At 30.8% G+C, this 18704-nt stretch overlaps 1 protein-coding gene across 50 annotated transcripts in view; it reads right to left on the bottom strand.

The window, feature by feature from the left end:
- LOC126846541 (cell adhesion molecule Dscam2) overlaps positions 1-16545 on the bottom strand; it is a 58050-nt gene extending 41505 nt beyond the window's left edge. For 23 of the 50 annotated variants that reach the window (XM_050586091.1, XM_050586092.1, XM_050586073.1 and 20 more), the window contains exons 1-3: positions 16238-16545; positions 3823-4004; positions 3430-3568 (exon numbers count right to left, since the gene is read on the bottom strand). In XM_050586091.1, the coding sequence (XP_050442048.1) occupies positions 3430-3568; positions 3823-4004; positions 16238-16301 (385 nt within the window). In that variant the 5' untranslated portion in view covers positions 16302-16545. Of the gene's footprint in view, positions 1-142; positions 335-533; positions 696-3429; positions 3569-3822; positions 4005-16237 lie in introns of all 50 variants that reach the window. The other 27 variants (XM_050586046.1, XM_050586048.1, XM_050586047.1 and 24 more) reach the window with 2 other exon arrangements.
- Between the last annotated feature and the right edge of the window lie 2159 nt (positions 16546-18704).

Below are 18704 nucleotides of genomic sequence, written 5' to 3'. Positions count from 1 at the left end.
TTAACCATCAAAGTCACAACCGGATATGTTTTTGGTTTTTTATGAATAACATAGGGATAACGTAATAAGGACGGTAGCTGACACACGTGGACATGGTATTTGGTCATTGGCACAACAAAAACCTCTAAGAAACGCATGGTACCGTGATTAAAAGGAATAATGCCCGTTTTTTCATCGACAGCAGAAGGTTGATAGACGTTTCCTTGGTTGTCCTGCCAAGAGACGACGGTAACAAAGTCCGCGATGAACGGCGGGATGCTGCACTTAAGCACAACCGAGTTACCGCGTATAACGTATTCGTTGTTCACTTCACTCCTGTACGATTCCTCGATCACTGTATATCATTATTATAAGTTTAAAGTAGGAAGATGATATGATTGAAAACTCAACAAGGGGTAGGTAGTTACATTAATGACAAAATGTTAATAATAATTATTGCATTCTGCGGACAACATTGCAAAAGGATATGAGACAGATGTACACTTATCGACGCACACATCACATAGATATTGTATGGAATATAAATTATGTACCATAATCCGTTCCTGGATAATAGTTTTCACCCTTATCGGTGTGCCAAGACAACACGGACACGAAATCCGCAACAAACGAAGGAATACCACACTTCATCACGACCGAATTTCCTCTTATCACCGGTTCCTTGTTAACGTCCACTTCGTAATACTGGCCAACGGCTACGGTATTGTTATAATAATATTATATTGGTTAATTTACACGATAAAATGTGGACATAGCAGCTGCGGTTATTTGTAGGACACAACGTTGGGCGTAAAATATAAGAAAATATCGTTAAGGAGACACACTAGCCATTTCGAATTTATATAATTCTCTTAAGGCGTATTGCGCAATCATTTCATCGATTCACACGGCCGGATAATCACAATATTGTACCGTTATCGATGCCTGGGTAAAACGTTTCTCCGGTATCGGTGTGCCAAGAAACCACGTGGAGGAAATCCGCGACATAAGACGGGGTCTCGCATTTCATTACCACCGAGTTACCTCGAATCACATAGGCTTTATTCACGTCAGAGTCGTAAGCTTGTGTGACGACTGGAAGAGAAATGACAGTGCAAACGTAAAAATCAACACATTATCAAAACGAAATGTTGTGACATGAAATCCGCCAACAAAACCACACTTATCCCGGCCGGTCGTGCGATTACAGTGTTTCTAGAATAATAACAATTGCAATACTATCGCACGGGAAAAAATCATCTACTCCGAAAGACTTGTACGATCCACAAATGTAGAAGTATATATTATAACTTATGGCCCTACCGAAGTCAGACCCTAACACGTATTCCGAATCTCCAGCAGTCCAAGATACAACTTGAACGAAATCGGAAACATACGAAGGTAGTTGACATTTCATGACTGCCGAGTTTCCTCTGATGGCAAACTCTTTAATAACATCGATTTCGTAGTTCTGAGCGACCACTAAGTATAATATAGTGTGCAAAATGGTAAAAAATTAATGTAATCGCCAAAAATTAAATACCTGCCTAACGCCGCGCTATTGTTAATTAAAGTCATTAACGATAACACCAAGCACTGTAAATAAAAACTTTGATTAAGTAACGTACGAGATTCTATCGACGTTCTAGCTCTAAAATGCAACATCTCATAAACTATAACACATAATTTTGTAATTTTTGTTATTTTAAAATATTATAAAAAATATTAAATAATTACCTTTTTTGTATTTTTTAGCATTCCACCAACTTTTGAGACTTAAATGGTAACATGTATATTTAATTGTTTTTTTTTTAACTTACAATTATTTACTGGAAATGTTGGCTGGCCGATATCTAGTTTTAAATAATTACTCGAAAGTTTATTAAATTTTAAAATGTAGAGCTGAAGATGAAGTGTGGCGAGTAATGCCCGCATATAAAAATTACTACAGTCCACCCTTTTTTGCATCCAATGTTTTAAACTTTAATAGCTTTAAAAAAATTATTCAAAATTGGCTATTTACCAATCAAAAGTTTAAATGCATTATTCTTGTTTTAAAAAAAATATATATTATACAAAACCATTTAAATTTCAAAAGTCTACTGAATACTAATAAGAAACTTTTTTATATTTTCTACGAGTTGTTGCAGTTTTGAACTGCGTCGATATTAAACTTTAATTTTGTAAATTAGTTTATAGTTTTTTTTTTAAGTAAACGATAGTATGAAATGTATTTTTAAATACTTATAAATAATGCAAACAAATATTTGATATCAACAGTATTTAAAAATCTCGTACGCTATTTCTAAACATATTATCAATATTTTCGACATTTTTTTGAGCTGGCACTCGGCTGAAATTTGATTACAAAACTAAATATAAACAGAAATATAGTATGTTATGACTCACACATTGTCAGGAATTAAGACCTTGTACTGTAATAGTTTAATTTATAATCTCATACTTAACGATTCAACTATTAGGGAAATGTTTTTGGCTGATAAAATTTATTTTATTTTAACTTAATTTATCATAATAAAAACTAATATAATAGGTTTATTTTTATTTTATAAGAATATAAAATAAAAAATTACTAGGTTGTGTTTTTTGGAACGTTCCCAAATTCCTGGAAACCAAAAAAGAAATATGGTTCAATTTATTTTTTTCAGTCTAAAATGTATATTGCTCCCGTTGCTATAAAATAAAAAAAACATTATTAATATAAGTGATGCGGAAAGCGAGAAAGAATCTCTTGTGGGCATTTTGAAAAATTAAGGTATTTGCTATTTTTTGAATCTTAGTGTTCTGATTTATTTGTTCTGTACTCCAACCTCTATGATATCATTCACTAAAATTTAAAGTTGTACATGAATTGGATGGTTAATGTATCATAGAAAAAAAGTAATTTTTTTATTACATGGGTTCAATATATACTATAAGCTAGTTTACTATGAGCTGTGTAAACAATTATTCAAAAAAACAAACCTACCAAGTGCCAGCTGGTAATTACACCTTTGTGTTACACCTCTTAAAGCAATTTTTTTTTATTCAATAATATAAATTATATTAAGTTTAGATCATATAAATTATTATCTAATCAATAGCTATAATATAATTATTCGAACTTCACCAATAAGTAACTAATCATTAATTATATATACTATTTAATTTACTTTTTAAACTATTTTGTTACATTTCAATACTACTCATACAATTTATAGAAGAAGAAATTCTAGAAAAAAATATATTACATTATTATCAATTAGCTTTATGAGGTGCAACAAAAGTTTAGAGCTCCATTCGTTTTATAAATAACTGTTGTATAGATTTACGTAAAATTATAATAGTAGCTGACCTTATTAATTTAGTAATAAAAATAAGTCGAATGGGGTTCTAGTATAAAAAATATGAATACATAATATATTAAACCTTATTGAATCGAATATATACCTGCTCTAACGTTTACATCTCTAGAATGAATTACTCCCACGCGATTTTTGGCCATGCAAATGTATACTTGGGCGTGAACGTCTTGTCTGTAATCTTCCGCTCGGAAAGGAGGAAACACTAGATTTCCGTCCCCTTTTACCTACACAAACCGTGAGAATAATGTTTATAACTATGTATTTGTTTATTTACCACCAATAATATTGCTACTGAATCTCCAGTGCAGTACAGTTGTCAGTACAGTTATTGTATAGTTGCCAATTCGTACAATACAAATAAATAATTAATAGTAGAGAACATGTTAGGAAGCGCTTTCTATGTTTATAAAATTAACACACTTTATTATAGACTTACGTAACCTTAAAGTAATAATAACGTTTTTTTTATGTACATTACCTGTCTTAAGCCGGGTACGTCCCCAACAGCTGTACCGTCAGCTCGTATCCAAATAATTTCTGGTCTCGGACTTCCCCTAGCAGTACATTCAACCGTAGCTCCTGTAGTGTTAGAGAAATCCACTCGATTTTCCGGTTCTTTGATGAACATAGGACCCATGGTTGTATCATCTTCACCTAAAACTATAAAATATAGAGTTTAAATATTGATGAGAATTCACCATTTTGGCATTTTTAAGTGATTTACACTCATAACGTAAAAACCGGACGATACATTTGGACTTTGAAAATATATTCTTATCACGATTCATAAGAAAACCATATCAATACAATACTTGTAAATCATTTGAATAATTTCACACGCATAATTACAGAGTGCGCAATAATGTACAGTTACTTAAATTATGTTATTATACTAAGTGTCCAAGTACCATAAACAACAATTACAGGTAAAATACGCCAAATTACAACAATGTTGTGTAAGTTAGTTTGAGGTAAATAAGATCATTGACTCCATGCGATAGTATTTTATTGTATTGCTTTTTAAATGCAAGGAGAGGTTAAAAGATTAATTGATTTCGGTGTACTTTAAATATCATGTTCATCAACACACATTATAGTTTAATAGGTAAGTATATCAACTAAATACAATTTTAGTCTACAATAATGTATACATATATACATTTTAAGTTATAAAACTATTTAAATGCTAATAAAGAATTTACATACTTAAATAGTTTTCAGAATTAAATATTATTATTTGTATTTGACCAATTGTCATCGCTATAATTTAATATTTGACTATATTATGCATCATGATTAATATTGTAGAAAACAATAATACTTTAATAATAATATAATAATATTGATGTCATTAAACGGTTTGTTTTAACTTTAATGTTTTGAAATGATTTCACAGAAGGCGCGCCTGAAGCCCATTAACGATACACATACATTGTTCAGAAGATATTGTTGATACTCACTTTAAGTGCTTAATAAGAACTAACCAACTGTATAATAAAATACACAATAAAATTATTTAATATCGTTTACACATGACGTTCTATAATGCAATTGGTATTGTGAAGTTATTAAAGTAAAAAAGGAAGTAGACCTTTGACCTATAACTTAATTGAGACTTATGAACTATTCAGAACTAAATAATTTAAGATCGTCTTTTTACATTAGTTATATACAATGCTTATTGTATTGTTCGATATGAGGTTATATTAATAATTGTAGATGTATTGATTTATTATATGAGTTTTATAATAATTTATTATGTGTCATCGGGTTTTTCCTCTGTATGGACAGTTTTTAAAATCACTTTGACAAATAAATAATATGTATACATAATTTATAAGATGGTTATTCTAAAAATGTTAAAATGCTAAAACTGTTCTAGGGCGTTAAAAACGGAATCCTTTGTGGCCTAAACTTTATTTGCACCCGATATTATACGTAGAAATTACTGTACACAATACTCGTTACCATGAAAACTAAACTTGATTCGATTTTTGTATACCTTTCCAGCCGCAACCAACCTGTCTATACTGACTAAAAAAGTAAAAACCATTTACGCCATTTTACTTTCGTATATTGTTACCTTTTATTATACTTAGATAAATAGTATACAATTAAATTGGTTGACGAGAAGAGGAAACTCGAAATATAAAAACAAATTAAAAATGATACACACATGTTTGCCATGTTGTAAAATAAACAGCATTTATGATGTTCAAGCCACACACCACGAATAGAGTAATATATTTATCAGAAACATATATCAGATCTTTCGGAGACTTATTCCTTATGGTCAACCAACCACACTTAATATATTCTATTAATAAACATTCCACAGTATTCGACATTCCAGAGTCTGTTGAGTGTTACAGAAATATGTCCAATGTAGTCATAGCAGTAGCCACATCAAATAGCCTTTGAAATTTAACATGTATAAGACAATTTTTGTTGAAAACTGACTTATTGTTTATCATCAAAGTCCATTATAGTGGTTTTCAACACGATGTTCTCACAAAAAGTTTCTTCAGCTTTGTGTCGCCTATGCAGAGACTGCCAAGACACAAAACATTCTATTTTTACAAATTAACTGATACCTATATGAAAATGATCTGTTTCAAGTTTTCAATAATGATTATCAGGTGAATATTTTAAACACAAATTTTAAATTTCCAAAAAGTTTTTGACACGGAGAACTACGTTCTTAGTTTATAATATTAATTTATGAATTTTAATTAAATAATTTATAATTCATATTTTATATACCGTAGCTATCCTTTTACATAATTATTTTCATTGGTAAAGTCCCTTTAAATTATGATGTTTTGTAGATTTGGCTTTTCGAAACATTGTCTTTTTTGCCTTTAATTTTCGCCTAAAATATTTAATACAAAACATTGTTTTTTTTAGTGACTTAAATTTTATACTTAGTATTGACAGCTTTTGGATTCAGAAGTTTCACTATTGTTTTGCTTTGATATAGTATTCTAACACTAACAAATATAAAGTTATTATTTTATACGAAGTAAAAAACCATTTTTATGTTGTTATATAATTAGGTTACACTAATTCTAATAGCTTAAGGTTATAGTATTTTTAATTGTAGTTAATTAAGTATTAAGATTTAACAGTAAAGGAGTAACAGGAGTAAAGTAGGAAACTAGTTTCAATTTCTCAAGCAATCGTAATTTAGACTTATTTAAATGCTGTTTTGCCCATCTATGGTTATACAATTATAGTTAACGCATGAAATGTTTTAATGAAGAAAGCCCCATGCTATCCCCAAAATCCAGAAAAAAAGTGACTAGATGAGTGTGCAATATGTATATATTTACAAAATAAGCCTCGGAGTACTTCCCACTATGAAGGTACCACATGCTTTCATGCTTTCCTTGGCCATGTTATGAACAATGTTCGTGACCGCCCCATTAAACATAGACAGAGTGTGTTATTATTAGTGTTCTAACTCTTGTCTCGTCTATGTGTTAATTAAATTGTGTGTGTTTGGTTTATAAAATACACACTTACAGCAATCTAATTAAGTTTTAAAAAACTCTTTATAATTCTCTTGTGTAATTTTTATCACTGAAATAAGCGAGGAATTAATACACACATTTCCAATTCCTTAATTGGTAAGAATTTAAAACAATATTATCACTACGTTTAGTAACAAGAATTGTTGTGTTCAAATTGTTAAATAAACGCACATTTATGTAGGGCTATTAATTTTAATATACAATTACCTATGAAAAAAAACTACTGCATAAGGTTATCTCTATTTTTTTACTGAAATATAATCTCTCGCGATAGCTTTATTATAATATGTACAATCACAAATCGTGAAACCATGATTATTCCATTTTTTTTTTTAAAGACCTTAATAAATGTATGTACATTATGAAAGTATTCATAAACGAACAAGTTTGCAATTGCATTTATAATTTAAGATAATTTAACGAAAAATTCGTATACAATGGAACTGTATTATTATTATTAAATTTATTGAGAACCTATTCTCCGTACTACACCTCAACTAAATTGAGAGTATAGAAAAAATGATGGAAATACTATCTACTACTGGATTATTATTCTTGTTTAATGAGTGTATTATTTTAAACTCAACACTCTGTCTAACTGCACGCGTCATGTAGATTTATACATTATAATTAAAATAATTTATGTCTTTTGTAGAAGTTTTTTCATTTGTGTTGTCTGTCAATACTAATTAAATAAATTTGTCAACTAATATAACAATAAAAGTTGATGACATGCATTTTAAAACACATCTATTCGATAAAATTAATTTACATCTATAAAAAAAATGATTTATTTTTATTTGATTTATTTAATTTTATGTGTAATACAATATAACACATTAGAAAACAATTATTTGTGTGTCTAAATCTTAATAGCATAACGCAGACAATTACTGATAAACGATTATCATGATTAATCATGATTTTGCCAATTACTGATAATAATTATAACTATTATAGCTAAAACGCGTTTATAGCTACTATTATTATTCAATAACCTAACCAATGTTATACAGGTGTAATTTATGTAAACAAATCATTAATAATGAATTGATTGGAACTAAAATTAAAATTATAATTATAATACAAATGGTTAGAGATATCTAAATAATGTCCAACTCTGCTTGTAGGTATCCCGTATAACGACAAAAATTACCAATAATAATTTTACAATACAACGCATTAATAGGCAACGCACTGGAAGAAGCTTTGGTCTCAAGTGTTCCCACGATGCGGTGACATAAAACCGAGTTACCTCATTATACTGTCAAGTCATGTACGTAGACTCACACAACACATACAGTGTACAGAAAATATATATTTTTTTATTTATCGGTTCTAAGTGGTGTTTTTCGTCGTTTTTACGATCTGCCGCGGTGGCATTGTCCATAGACACTATCAGGTGAACAAAGCAGGTACCTACCATAACAATAATTTCCCGTAGATCGAGATTGAACCGAGATTTAGCCTGCGTTTATAATCCGCCACATGCGCCAGCGCTAGAAAGGAACACCTGGCCCAACCAACCAACTCATCACCCCGGGACGGACGTGTGTATGTGTGGGTCATGCTGCCGGCAGCAGCTGCTGCATGGCACCAGCATGAACGTTAACATCTGTCCCGGGCTAAGGTTCTACTGTTGTTATAATGGCCCCATGGACTTACATACATATAAGAAATACACTAAACACTGGTCCGGTATGTATGCTATTTTTTTCGATCTATCGTCGCCACCGCAAAAATATCATAATAATAATAATAATAATATGCGTTTGGCTGTAAAACGAATAATCCATTTGCCGGACATTAAACGCTCTTGCAAGGCATCATTGTATAATAATAATTTTAAAATTGTTTATCGTGCACATAATATATACACTTAATATTGAATATGCGTGTCATAATATTATCATACAATAATATAATTTTATATTTTAATAAATACAAACGCAGCGTGGTGCGTAAACCACCGTACAGGTTCATTGTTCTCTATCGATTAGTATTTTAATGTAATTAACGGCGTTTTAACTAAATGCATTAACAATGCCTACGCGAATAACATGAACATAATATATTATAATTTTTTACCAATTATCTACACAACAGTGTAATTATGGTTTTAAGGTAAAAATTATAAGATCCGACATATTAGTTTAGTAGTAGTGATGTGTTTTTAGCAAACTTCAAAAAAAGTTGTGTATCGACAAAATACACTTGTGGTTGTAATTTAACAAAATACTGTAAGCCCATTGTACATTAATTTGTTTAGTCGATACAAGTGTAAAAATACCTAAATCAAATCTTTACCATGCTTTTCGTACGTCATATACTTAAGACGTGGGTACAAACAAACATTGATAAAACGCTTATGGGCCTCTGTGTACATTATTGTTCAGCGTCACTTCTGTATATTATTGCAGGTGTCACAAGACATATATCACAGGAATTTCAAATATTCTTGGCGACCAACAAATTTCGTGGCTAAATCTTAAGACTTTGATAACCGAGCAGTACACATTGCTACGGTGAGAAATCATTCACGGATGACTCAGTGCCTCCAGACGACTATTGTTCTACCGTCAAAATTTCAAAGACAAACTATACACGTCGTGGCGAACAGCTCCACCGCCTTCCCTGAGTAATAATTACCATTTAAATATACATGCACGGGTATTTTTTATTATTTTTTTCTAATGGGTAAAGTCGTTTGGGAAACAATAAACCGGATGATTACACGGAACGCGGTCGAGCATAACGAAATTCAACACAAAAAATTCCCAAACAAACCCGCGCGTAGGGTTTCGGATAGTACAAAGTACTTTTTTTTTTGTCTCTAATATTTCAAAGAATAGGTGGGTGTTATGGGCACGGATATCAAAGTACTACCTTAAGCACGGTAAGTTAACACTTTCATACATTTCCGTCGGGCCAAGCGAAAGTAATGCAGTCGATTTCACTGCTGTTATTGTGACGTTGTGCAAAGTTCGAACGTGATCGATATGTTGTTATGGGCGGATGCTGTGTTTCGCGGGCAAAATGGGAATTCCCAGCTTATTGAATACAAAGTTTCCCTCCAAAACGCGCTTGCGTGAGTTGCACACGCATCTTGAACGCCAACGGCGAGCCACCGAACTGCTCTGTATACGCAGTCAAAACAAAACATTTGAGCAAAAAGATAGGCTAGCCCATTATTCTGGGATTTAACGTAGAAAATCATAAACCTCTTTTTACATATAGCTACATAATATTTTTTTTTTTTTGTATGCAATAATCTGTATAATAGCCGAGTTGTAATCGATTTGTATACCTCACACGACTCGTGCAACTTTGGAACACACAGTAGGTATAGTGGGAAAAAGTTACAATACAAACATAGGTCGTTAAACTGGCAAATTAATAATATTGACATTGAAAAATTACGGCTATAAATTTAAGTAGAAACCGCTTTAAAAAATATGGGAAATTTTAAAAATTCTTCTAACTACATGTTTTATCTCATTATTTGTTTTGCTATTTGGCGCGACTACAATATTTACTTAATTCAAATTTTTCTCCTATCAAGTTAATTTGGACATACCACTTTTATCTCAATATCTTCAATTTTTTTCTCCTTCTATACAGAGTGACATTTTATCATCGAGGACTTCACTACAGTTCGATGAACATATGATTTTCCTTTCATCAAAAATAGAGTACTTTATATCGTCACATAGCACATCCTATACGCATTCAATCATTCTTCATTTTACACGCCATATTTTAATACAATTTTTTAGTTCCATGTATTCATAGCTAATACTAGTTAATAAAATAAAGTTAATATAAAATAAAAACAAAATAAAATATTATTATAATTTAAACAAATACAAATCAACTATTATAACAAACAAAGTTACAAAGTAAATTTAAGCCACTTTAAAAAATTATATTTAATAAAAAGCCTTGATAAAAATCTAAAAACCATCAGTTATTAGCCGACAATGGTTTAGCAGGGTCATATCAACTTTAAACGCAGTTATAATGGGTTTGTAGCGTGTTTTCTAACCTAGTTTCGTTAATGCATTTGACAAGCTACGGTGGTCGTGGCTGTGGTAATAATATTATTCAGAAGACTTTAATTTTTTAATTAAATTTATAAATATGAACTACACTTTGTTCATGCGTCATAACATAGTATTAGTATTTACTAGTTGCACTGATAATAAACAGAGATAAGTCTCACTGTTTGCTACGAAACTCCAAATAAATAAATCTACATACCTTATACCGCAATTCGCAGCGTTTGGCATTGATAAAATAATAATTTTTTTTTAAAAACATACATATGACGAAAGAAAATATAAATTACGAGTATAATATAATATTTTCCTTAATGTTATAATGCTACTAACTTCATGTAAGATATAAAGATTTTTACAGCGGACAAAGAGAGAAGGCAGAAAGACAGTTATAAAAAAAAATAGGATAAAATACCTAGCTCAGTGGTTAAAGATTAAAAACAGTGATGTATATTGCACTATTTATGTATGAACAATAATTTTAAGTATAGAAATTAGGAATATTAAAATGTTTGAACCTTCTACAAAATGGACGTCATGTCAGAGCGAACTTATCCTTGAACTTAACATTCTATGATCATTTATCGAGCAGAGTAACCGTGTACCTATTAAAATAAAAAAACTATATATTGAAATTCACTTAGTCATAATAAAGTTGTTAAAGTATGTTAACGTTGTGTACCATAAAACATTTTTTTATTAGTTTCGGGTTTTTCATTCTTTATCAATGGGTTGTTTAATAACAAATTCATGTGAATTCTAAATTTCTATAAATGTATATACGACTTAATAATTATTATTATGAAATTACACATCGATGAATGGTAAACAAATTGCACACATAATATAGTTGTATATTATGCAAATCACATAAAATACATAGATATATTATGGAGGAGGAGGAGATTCATCATATTATACTATTGTTGTTTATTTTTTGTCTTTAATTTGTTATGATGACGAAAAACTATTTACTAATAATAACGACTCGCGAGGAAAAAAATTAACAATTAAAAAAAATTGAAATTCCGCATTAGTTGCTGTATAATAATAAGAATACTAATAATATAATGCTTATAAGGCTAAAAAATGCATATTAGTACTTTCATTTGTATGACGTGTCCGAAGACTAAATCACGTTTTGTAACAGTTGCCATTCAGTTATAGTACTGTGTGTAGTGTGTGGGCGATTGGTTAGGTCATTGAAAAAAAATTCTAATCGGTTGTGTAGCATAAAATCAGCTGTTGTCATTTTAACATAGTACAAAGTTAATTTCAATTTGCAATACTGTATAAGAAACCGGTATAGGAGACAAAACGTCTCGCCGACAAAGGGTTGTCTCTCTGCAGATGGTCTACACAACAACCTTCTTGCCATAATATTAGAATGAGATTTTACATTTAATAATAATAATAATTATCTTGTCATAAGAGTTAAAATTGTCGTAACGTAATCGATGCAGCAGACGCTAAACGACTCTAAGGGTGTCCGTGTAATGATAATTAATTTGATTATCGCACGAATAGTAGTAGTACATAACATGTAATAGTAATAGTAATTAAAACACTTCCCGGATACGCAACAACAAGCCTACGTTGACATCCGCTTCCAAAGGAAATACACTGTGCGTACAATAATCCCCAATGAAACCCCGGCTGGCTATAAGAAAATATACACCTGCCATTATAAGGTATAATATTTTGAAAAACAAATAAAACTAAGACTGTCTAAAATACCTAAACCTATACATTGGGTTTACAGGTCCCAGACACTGATAAAAATTAACACGGGGAAGATACTTGGTCGGTTTTGTTGAGAAAAGGTATAGGTAATTTTATAACTGTAAGTGAAAAAGTCTAAATATAAATAATTATAAGAATAATTTTTGGTAAGATGTTTACTTCTTAACATAAATTATATAGTTTTTTTTGTCTCCTGAAAAATCTTATAATTTTACTCATACCCTTTCGCACCAAAATCGTCTACTTATCACACAAAAACGCGACAGCCATCTTCTTAAGGCACGTCCACTATAATGCTATATCTATACATTACTATTTTTAACTATCTATACATAGGTATAAAATATAATACTAAATAGACTTTACAAAATAGCCGTCACTTCTTTGTTTATACTGAAAGTGACCCTTCTGCTTTCATCGGCTATTCTGTGCTCCTTTATACGCTACGTCATGTAGGGTCCTTTAATTTCCTTACTGTTAAAAAAAGAAAAAAACATTTGAATCCTTTAGTCTTCCATTTCAAACGGGTAGTTATTGCTTATTTGAAAATTTACCTATTTCATTTTCATTTGAAATTATTTTCGCTGCACGAACAATATTGTAGTAAGCAAGTGAATTATTTGTAATAAATATTTCGTAAATGTTTATTTTCCTACCCACCTCCCAACTAATTATTTTTATATCAACTTTTGAAACTTAAATGGTAACGTATACATTTCATCAACTTTTTAATTTGAGAATAATGTACTAAACATGTTGACTGGTCGACAATCAGTTTTGGATAACTATTATTGAAATTATTGAAGTTTCAAGTTTAGGACAGGAGGAAAGATGGAGTGCAGTATTATTTTTATCGGCTCGCACTCTCCCCTCCCCCCGTCCTAACTTTTAAACTCTTAGAACTTTAAAAATAGTGGTTAAAAAATGGTTATCAAGTTACGTTAGTAAAGTATTCTTAATTTAAAAAGTTAATAAAATATATACGTTACCACATTTAAATTAATCACGTTTAAAAGTTCCTGTAAAAAAAAACTAATTTGGGAGGGGGATAGAATCGTAAAAATTTGTGGGAAAACACAATGAGAAAAAAATCAATTATTAATTAATCCCAGTGAGGTATTGAGTGTCCCACGATAAAACAAAATGACTCTGTATATTAATTAATAATTAAAATCAAAATCTTTTCGAATCTATAATAAAATATATGAATATTTAAAAAAAAAAATGAAAACTACCCACTCATCAATAGAGATGGACTTAGATAATATAAAGGGATTCAAAACAAAAACTCAAAAATGTCGAGTCTTTAAGATTGTGAAACACGTAAGGCGAACAAGACCCGACGCAATTAGTGAAGGTAGTAGCTGGTGACGTCTGTCGCTGTAGAAAGCATTGTTTTGGGCGGCAACAGGATTTCAGGAACAGTTGCCATGGGAACGTGAGGACCGGTGAACCCACTGTCGCGTGGACCAGACGGGGTTGCTGCGACTGAGCCTTTAGGTCTATAAGGTAATGTCGAAAAGATTAAATCGATGAATGTGTATAGCGCACGGTTTTTTAATTATGTGTGCCGATTCATTTGGCGTATTTATTTCAATGGTATTATTAAACGTCGTTTCGTTTTGTGACAAAAGACAATAGTTGATATACCACCTTAAACAAGGGTTAAAAGAATTGTGTTTTAATATCTGTAAAACCCTATTGAATAATGTACACTTAATGATATTTTTGCGAATTCGTCAAGTTGTAAAATATAAAAATATTTGTGAAATTGTAAAAAAAAAGTTTCTAATTTGTATACAAATCAATCGCACGTCATATTTACATTGTCATGTACATTTCAGTACTTACAAAAAAACTATTTAGATTTTTTTTTTTTTGTGAAAATCCAAATTTTGGGATTTATCTCTAACAAGAATAATATAACATAAACTACACATTGTAAGAAAGCTATTTGCGGTCATTCCTATTGCTTTTACGCCAAACAATAACGATATCGTGCTTTGACTTAAAAAGGGAAATCAAATAATATCCCTAAAACTGTTTACTGTGTAAAAAAAATAGAGGATTATTATATTATTATTTATTACGGCCTTAATAAGGCGATAATATATATACTTTCGCTAACTCAAACTTATTTGGGTTGACAATGAAGTTTAGTTTCAAAGTATACATTAATTATATACTTTGTATAATTGTATTAGTTATATACATTTTCTGTATCTACTACCGTACAGTATTATACCAAAATGTTCATATCAGCAACTAATTTTACTTATGAATCATGAATTTGTAAATGAATCTAGACAATTTTATTAATACTCTTTAATGACATCATCATAATATTAATATTATAATTACAAATTATTTTATTAGTTATTGGCGATTATAATAAAACAGACTATTCCCATTTTTTATGTACTCAAATTAATATAATTTGTTTAAAACATGATTGTAATTATTATAAATAATAGTTAATAATAAAAATCGATAAACCCATAGTGTTGGTCAAAATTTGGTCATTTCCCGAAGTATCGTAAACATATATTATCTACATTCGATAACTAGAAATGTATTTTCAAGATAAGTAATTTGTTGTTAGAACTTTGAGTAAAAGTGCATTTAATGAGATTAATAGCTCTATTGCTCTCTAGTTTTATTAATTCAAACGCACTATAATTAAGGGTAATTGATGTTTTTATTAAAAAAAACAATTGGCCTGTTTGATCTATAGACTTGCGTGGGTTTGATAAAAAAGCAGCAACGTTAATTTTCGATGCTATATACTTTGCTGACCATTTATCACAAACGTGAATTATTTGATAATTTCCCAAAATTACTTGTTGTTTACATAAAATAATTTTTCTACGGGTTTGTGTTATACCTCTATATATGTATATATAAATTAATTAAACGCTTTCCATATGTCACGCACATGGCTCGTCTTCGAGAAACAATTTCGTAAACATCACTTTCAAAGGGAATATCGGTGTTTATTTCTAACAATCCTGACAAGAGGGTATGCAGGAATTCACATGCATCTTCCGTGATGTGCATCAGAACAGAACGCCCCATTCGGTCGATGACGTCCGTGACTCATTCGCTCACCCCCATTCGCTACCACATGATGTATGCACACAAAAGCAAACTTCCTGCCGGCAAAGGGACCCAAAAACGAGTAATTGTTAATTTTTTATTAATTTTAGTCGGTCATCGGTGCCGGTCACTCGCAAAACACTGCTATGTAATCGAAAATAACATTAAATTCATCTAAACGGATTTGAACTTGGGCTCAAGATTGGTCAAAAGATGCAATTGCCATGAATATACTGTATATTAAAAGTTGTATCGTTTAATCACAGACCATTAACCCAAAAGATAGTTGAAATATTTCCGTCCTTAGCACAAGTCGCTTAATAACAGCTATAAACATCAAGTAGGTACTGGTCCATTTGGAGGATACTGGAGGAACATTTACCTACGCCTAGATCCAACTTGTAACGCGCCAATCATTACCACTTATCCTAAATCGAGTGGCTCGAAACACAGGAAAACTCACCCTTAGTAGTAGACGTGAGAATGAGGGCCAAAAGGGTTAAAATATAATATCCGCGGGACCCCATCTCTGTAGACGGTGGCTGCGCACCACACCTGGTGACGGCAAAACCTGTGCCGATTTTTTTTCCGTCGCACACACTCGCGCACCACCAACACACGCACGTAAGTCTTATGCACAACACAATAGAAAAAAAACTTAAACACAGAGAAAAAGCGCACCAAAAGTTTGGGAAACGCACAATCTCACACAGGATGTCAACACTATACGCAACGGAAACGCACGACAACAGCACACATACACACCGAGCGCACAACGCAGACTGCCGGTACTGCCGGTAGTTATAGCGGTCGGTACTGGGCGCGCACGCACACAAACATTTACACACTCTGTACACAATATTATGCGGATGGGCCCCGGCGACTATTACTTCATAACACCCACTGCAGTAGTGCCCCGAGCACGGTGTATACATGGTAAAACGGCACGGTTTTTATTGGGCGGCGGGCCGGCCTGAACGGTTTGTTATTGCTCAAACAATTCCATCCGTATGGGCTGGTCCATGCGGTCTGTACAAGGAAAAGTCCTTGTATCTAAATTCTATTTATGGGTCTTAGATTTTTCGTCTCGGTTGATTCGTGTATCGATTAAGTGCACATCGCACACTCGAACCATTATAATTTATCACTATATAGAGTAGTAAGTACACAGTTCAATATTATAGCAACTAATAAGTGTCGATTTTCAGTTACACCTATAGGTACTTATTTAATAAAAAAATAAAATTACTTATAAAGTTTACTTATAAAGTTTACTAACGTTTATCTACTGTAGACTTCCTCCTGTATTGAATTTTGTTAAAATTTGATAATTATTATATTATTTTTTTGCAAATAATGACTAGTATAATAATGTTATTATAATAAGCAGACAGATAGGTACTTAAAACTATAGACCAATGACCAGAGAGTCAGTGAAGGTTAAACATTAACAAAGACTTTCTGAAAATATATACAGTCGAATATACTTTTAATTATTCAAAATAATGAATGTATTTACTTTATAATATAAGGTCAAATAAATATCATTTTAATATTTGACTCTTTTCTAGTAATAATAATAGTTAACACGAAACAACAATAATAACACGACACTTGATATTATAAACAATTATACATTTTTCAGTCTTTATCAGACTGAAAATATTTATAATATCTTTAAGAAAATTGAATTGTGTGATTCAGTATTAGGATGGTATTTAATATTTATCATATACTTCTAAAACAATATTGGAAACTTGAAGACTTGGGGGAAGAATTGGTATGTTGTGTTATGGTAAATACAATTTTCAATTAAAGATTTAAATCATGTAATGCATTAAATAGATCTGTTTGTTACACCTAAAATATAAGCCCTCTCTATTACCTCAATATTAAATAGGATCTCCGCCTATGCTTGAAAATTTAATTTAGGTTTTTACAACCTAAATACCTACCCATAGACATTAAAACAGAAAGTTTCTTTCGACAAAATATAATTTTTATATTTTATAAGTGAAATGAATATTACCTACTTATGAGTGTACCTACTTATTTTCACGTTGAAATTAACACTCGAATAACTCAACTGTACAACAACAGGGTTAAATATTAATAAAATAAATACCATTATAGTCATTTAAATAAAGAAAAAATGATTGTTAAGGAGTTACAAAGAAAGATAAGAAATGCACTATTACAATTTGGACAACATAGGTTAGGTATATCCAAAGGGTCAAGTCGCATTATCTAAAACACAAATTACTTTATAATTGTTTCAATGTTTTTACTTCTAGTTTTTTGGGTCATAATTTATAAGTGTCTACTAATATCTCGTTTCTTATTTTTTGTCTATAATGAAAAATTCAATAAACGGCTTTTAAATCGGTACCTAATCGTTAGTCTAGGGAGATAATTTTGAATAATTTTTTTTATTATCTTTTGTACGACAGTTTATATTAATTATGACTTGTGCAAATTAGATAAATCAGATACAATTTAATACAGAACAATTAATTTTTTTAAGGAAAAGTTTATTTTGGGATATTCAAGCAGCTCCGCATCATACCATGTCAACTTTTGTGGTTGAAATTTTATATTAATCACTAATTGATAATTGCTAAAAACCTCTCTAAGCTCTTTTTGTGTGGCATCGATAAGTTTACTTCGAAAACATGTTCAAAGAGATTGACGAGGGTATTCTTGCCCCTACTGTTAGTTTTACGGAAGTTAAACTCAAATAAATAATACTTATAGTGTGGACGTAGCGCGTCGTTTAAAACCTGTTAAAGTCTTAATATGTGCTATTGGGGTTTTTATACTTTATTACCGCCTAACTAACTAACGCCATGTATTCAAAAAGTGACTGGTCTTAAACTAGGTCAATTGTAGTTTTAATTATATTATACCTTGAAATTGTATAATATATTGTT

This window comes from Adelges cooleyi, unplaced genomic scaffold (genome assembly GCF_023614345.1).
Source record: "Adelges cooleyi isolate 19-005CV unplaced genomic scaffold, UGA_ACOO_1.1 ACOO_flye_CR_arks_rails_tigmint_CR_PRNA_9, whole genome shotgun sequence".
NCBI classification, from domain to species: domain Eukaryota; kingdom Metazoa; phylum Arthropoda; class Insecta; order Hemiptera; family Adelgidae; genus Adelges; species Adelges cooleyi.
This window is presented reverse-complemented; position numbering and strand designations above follow the sequence as displayed.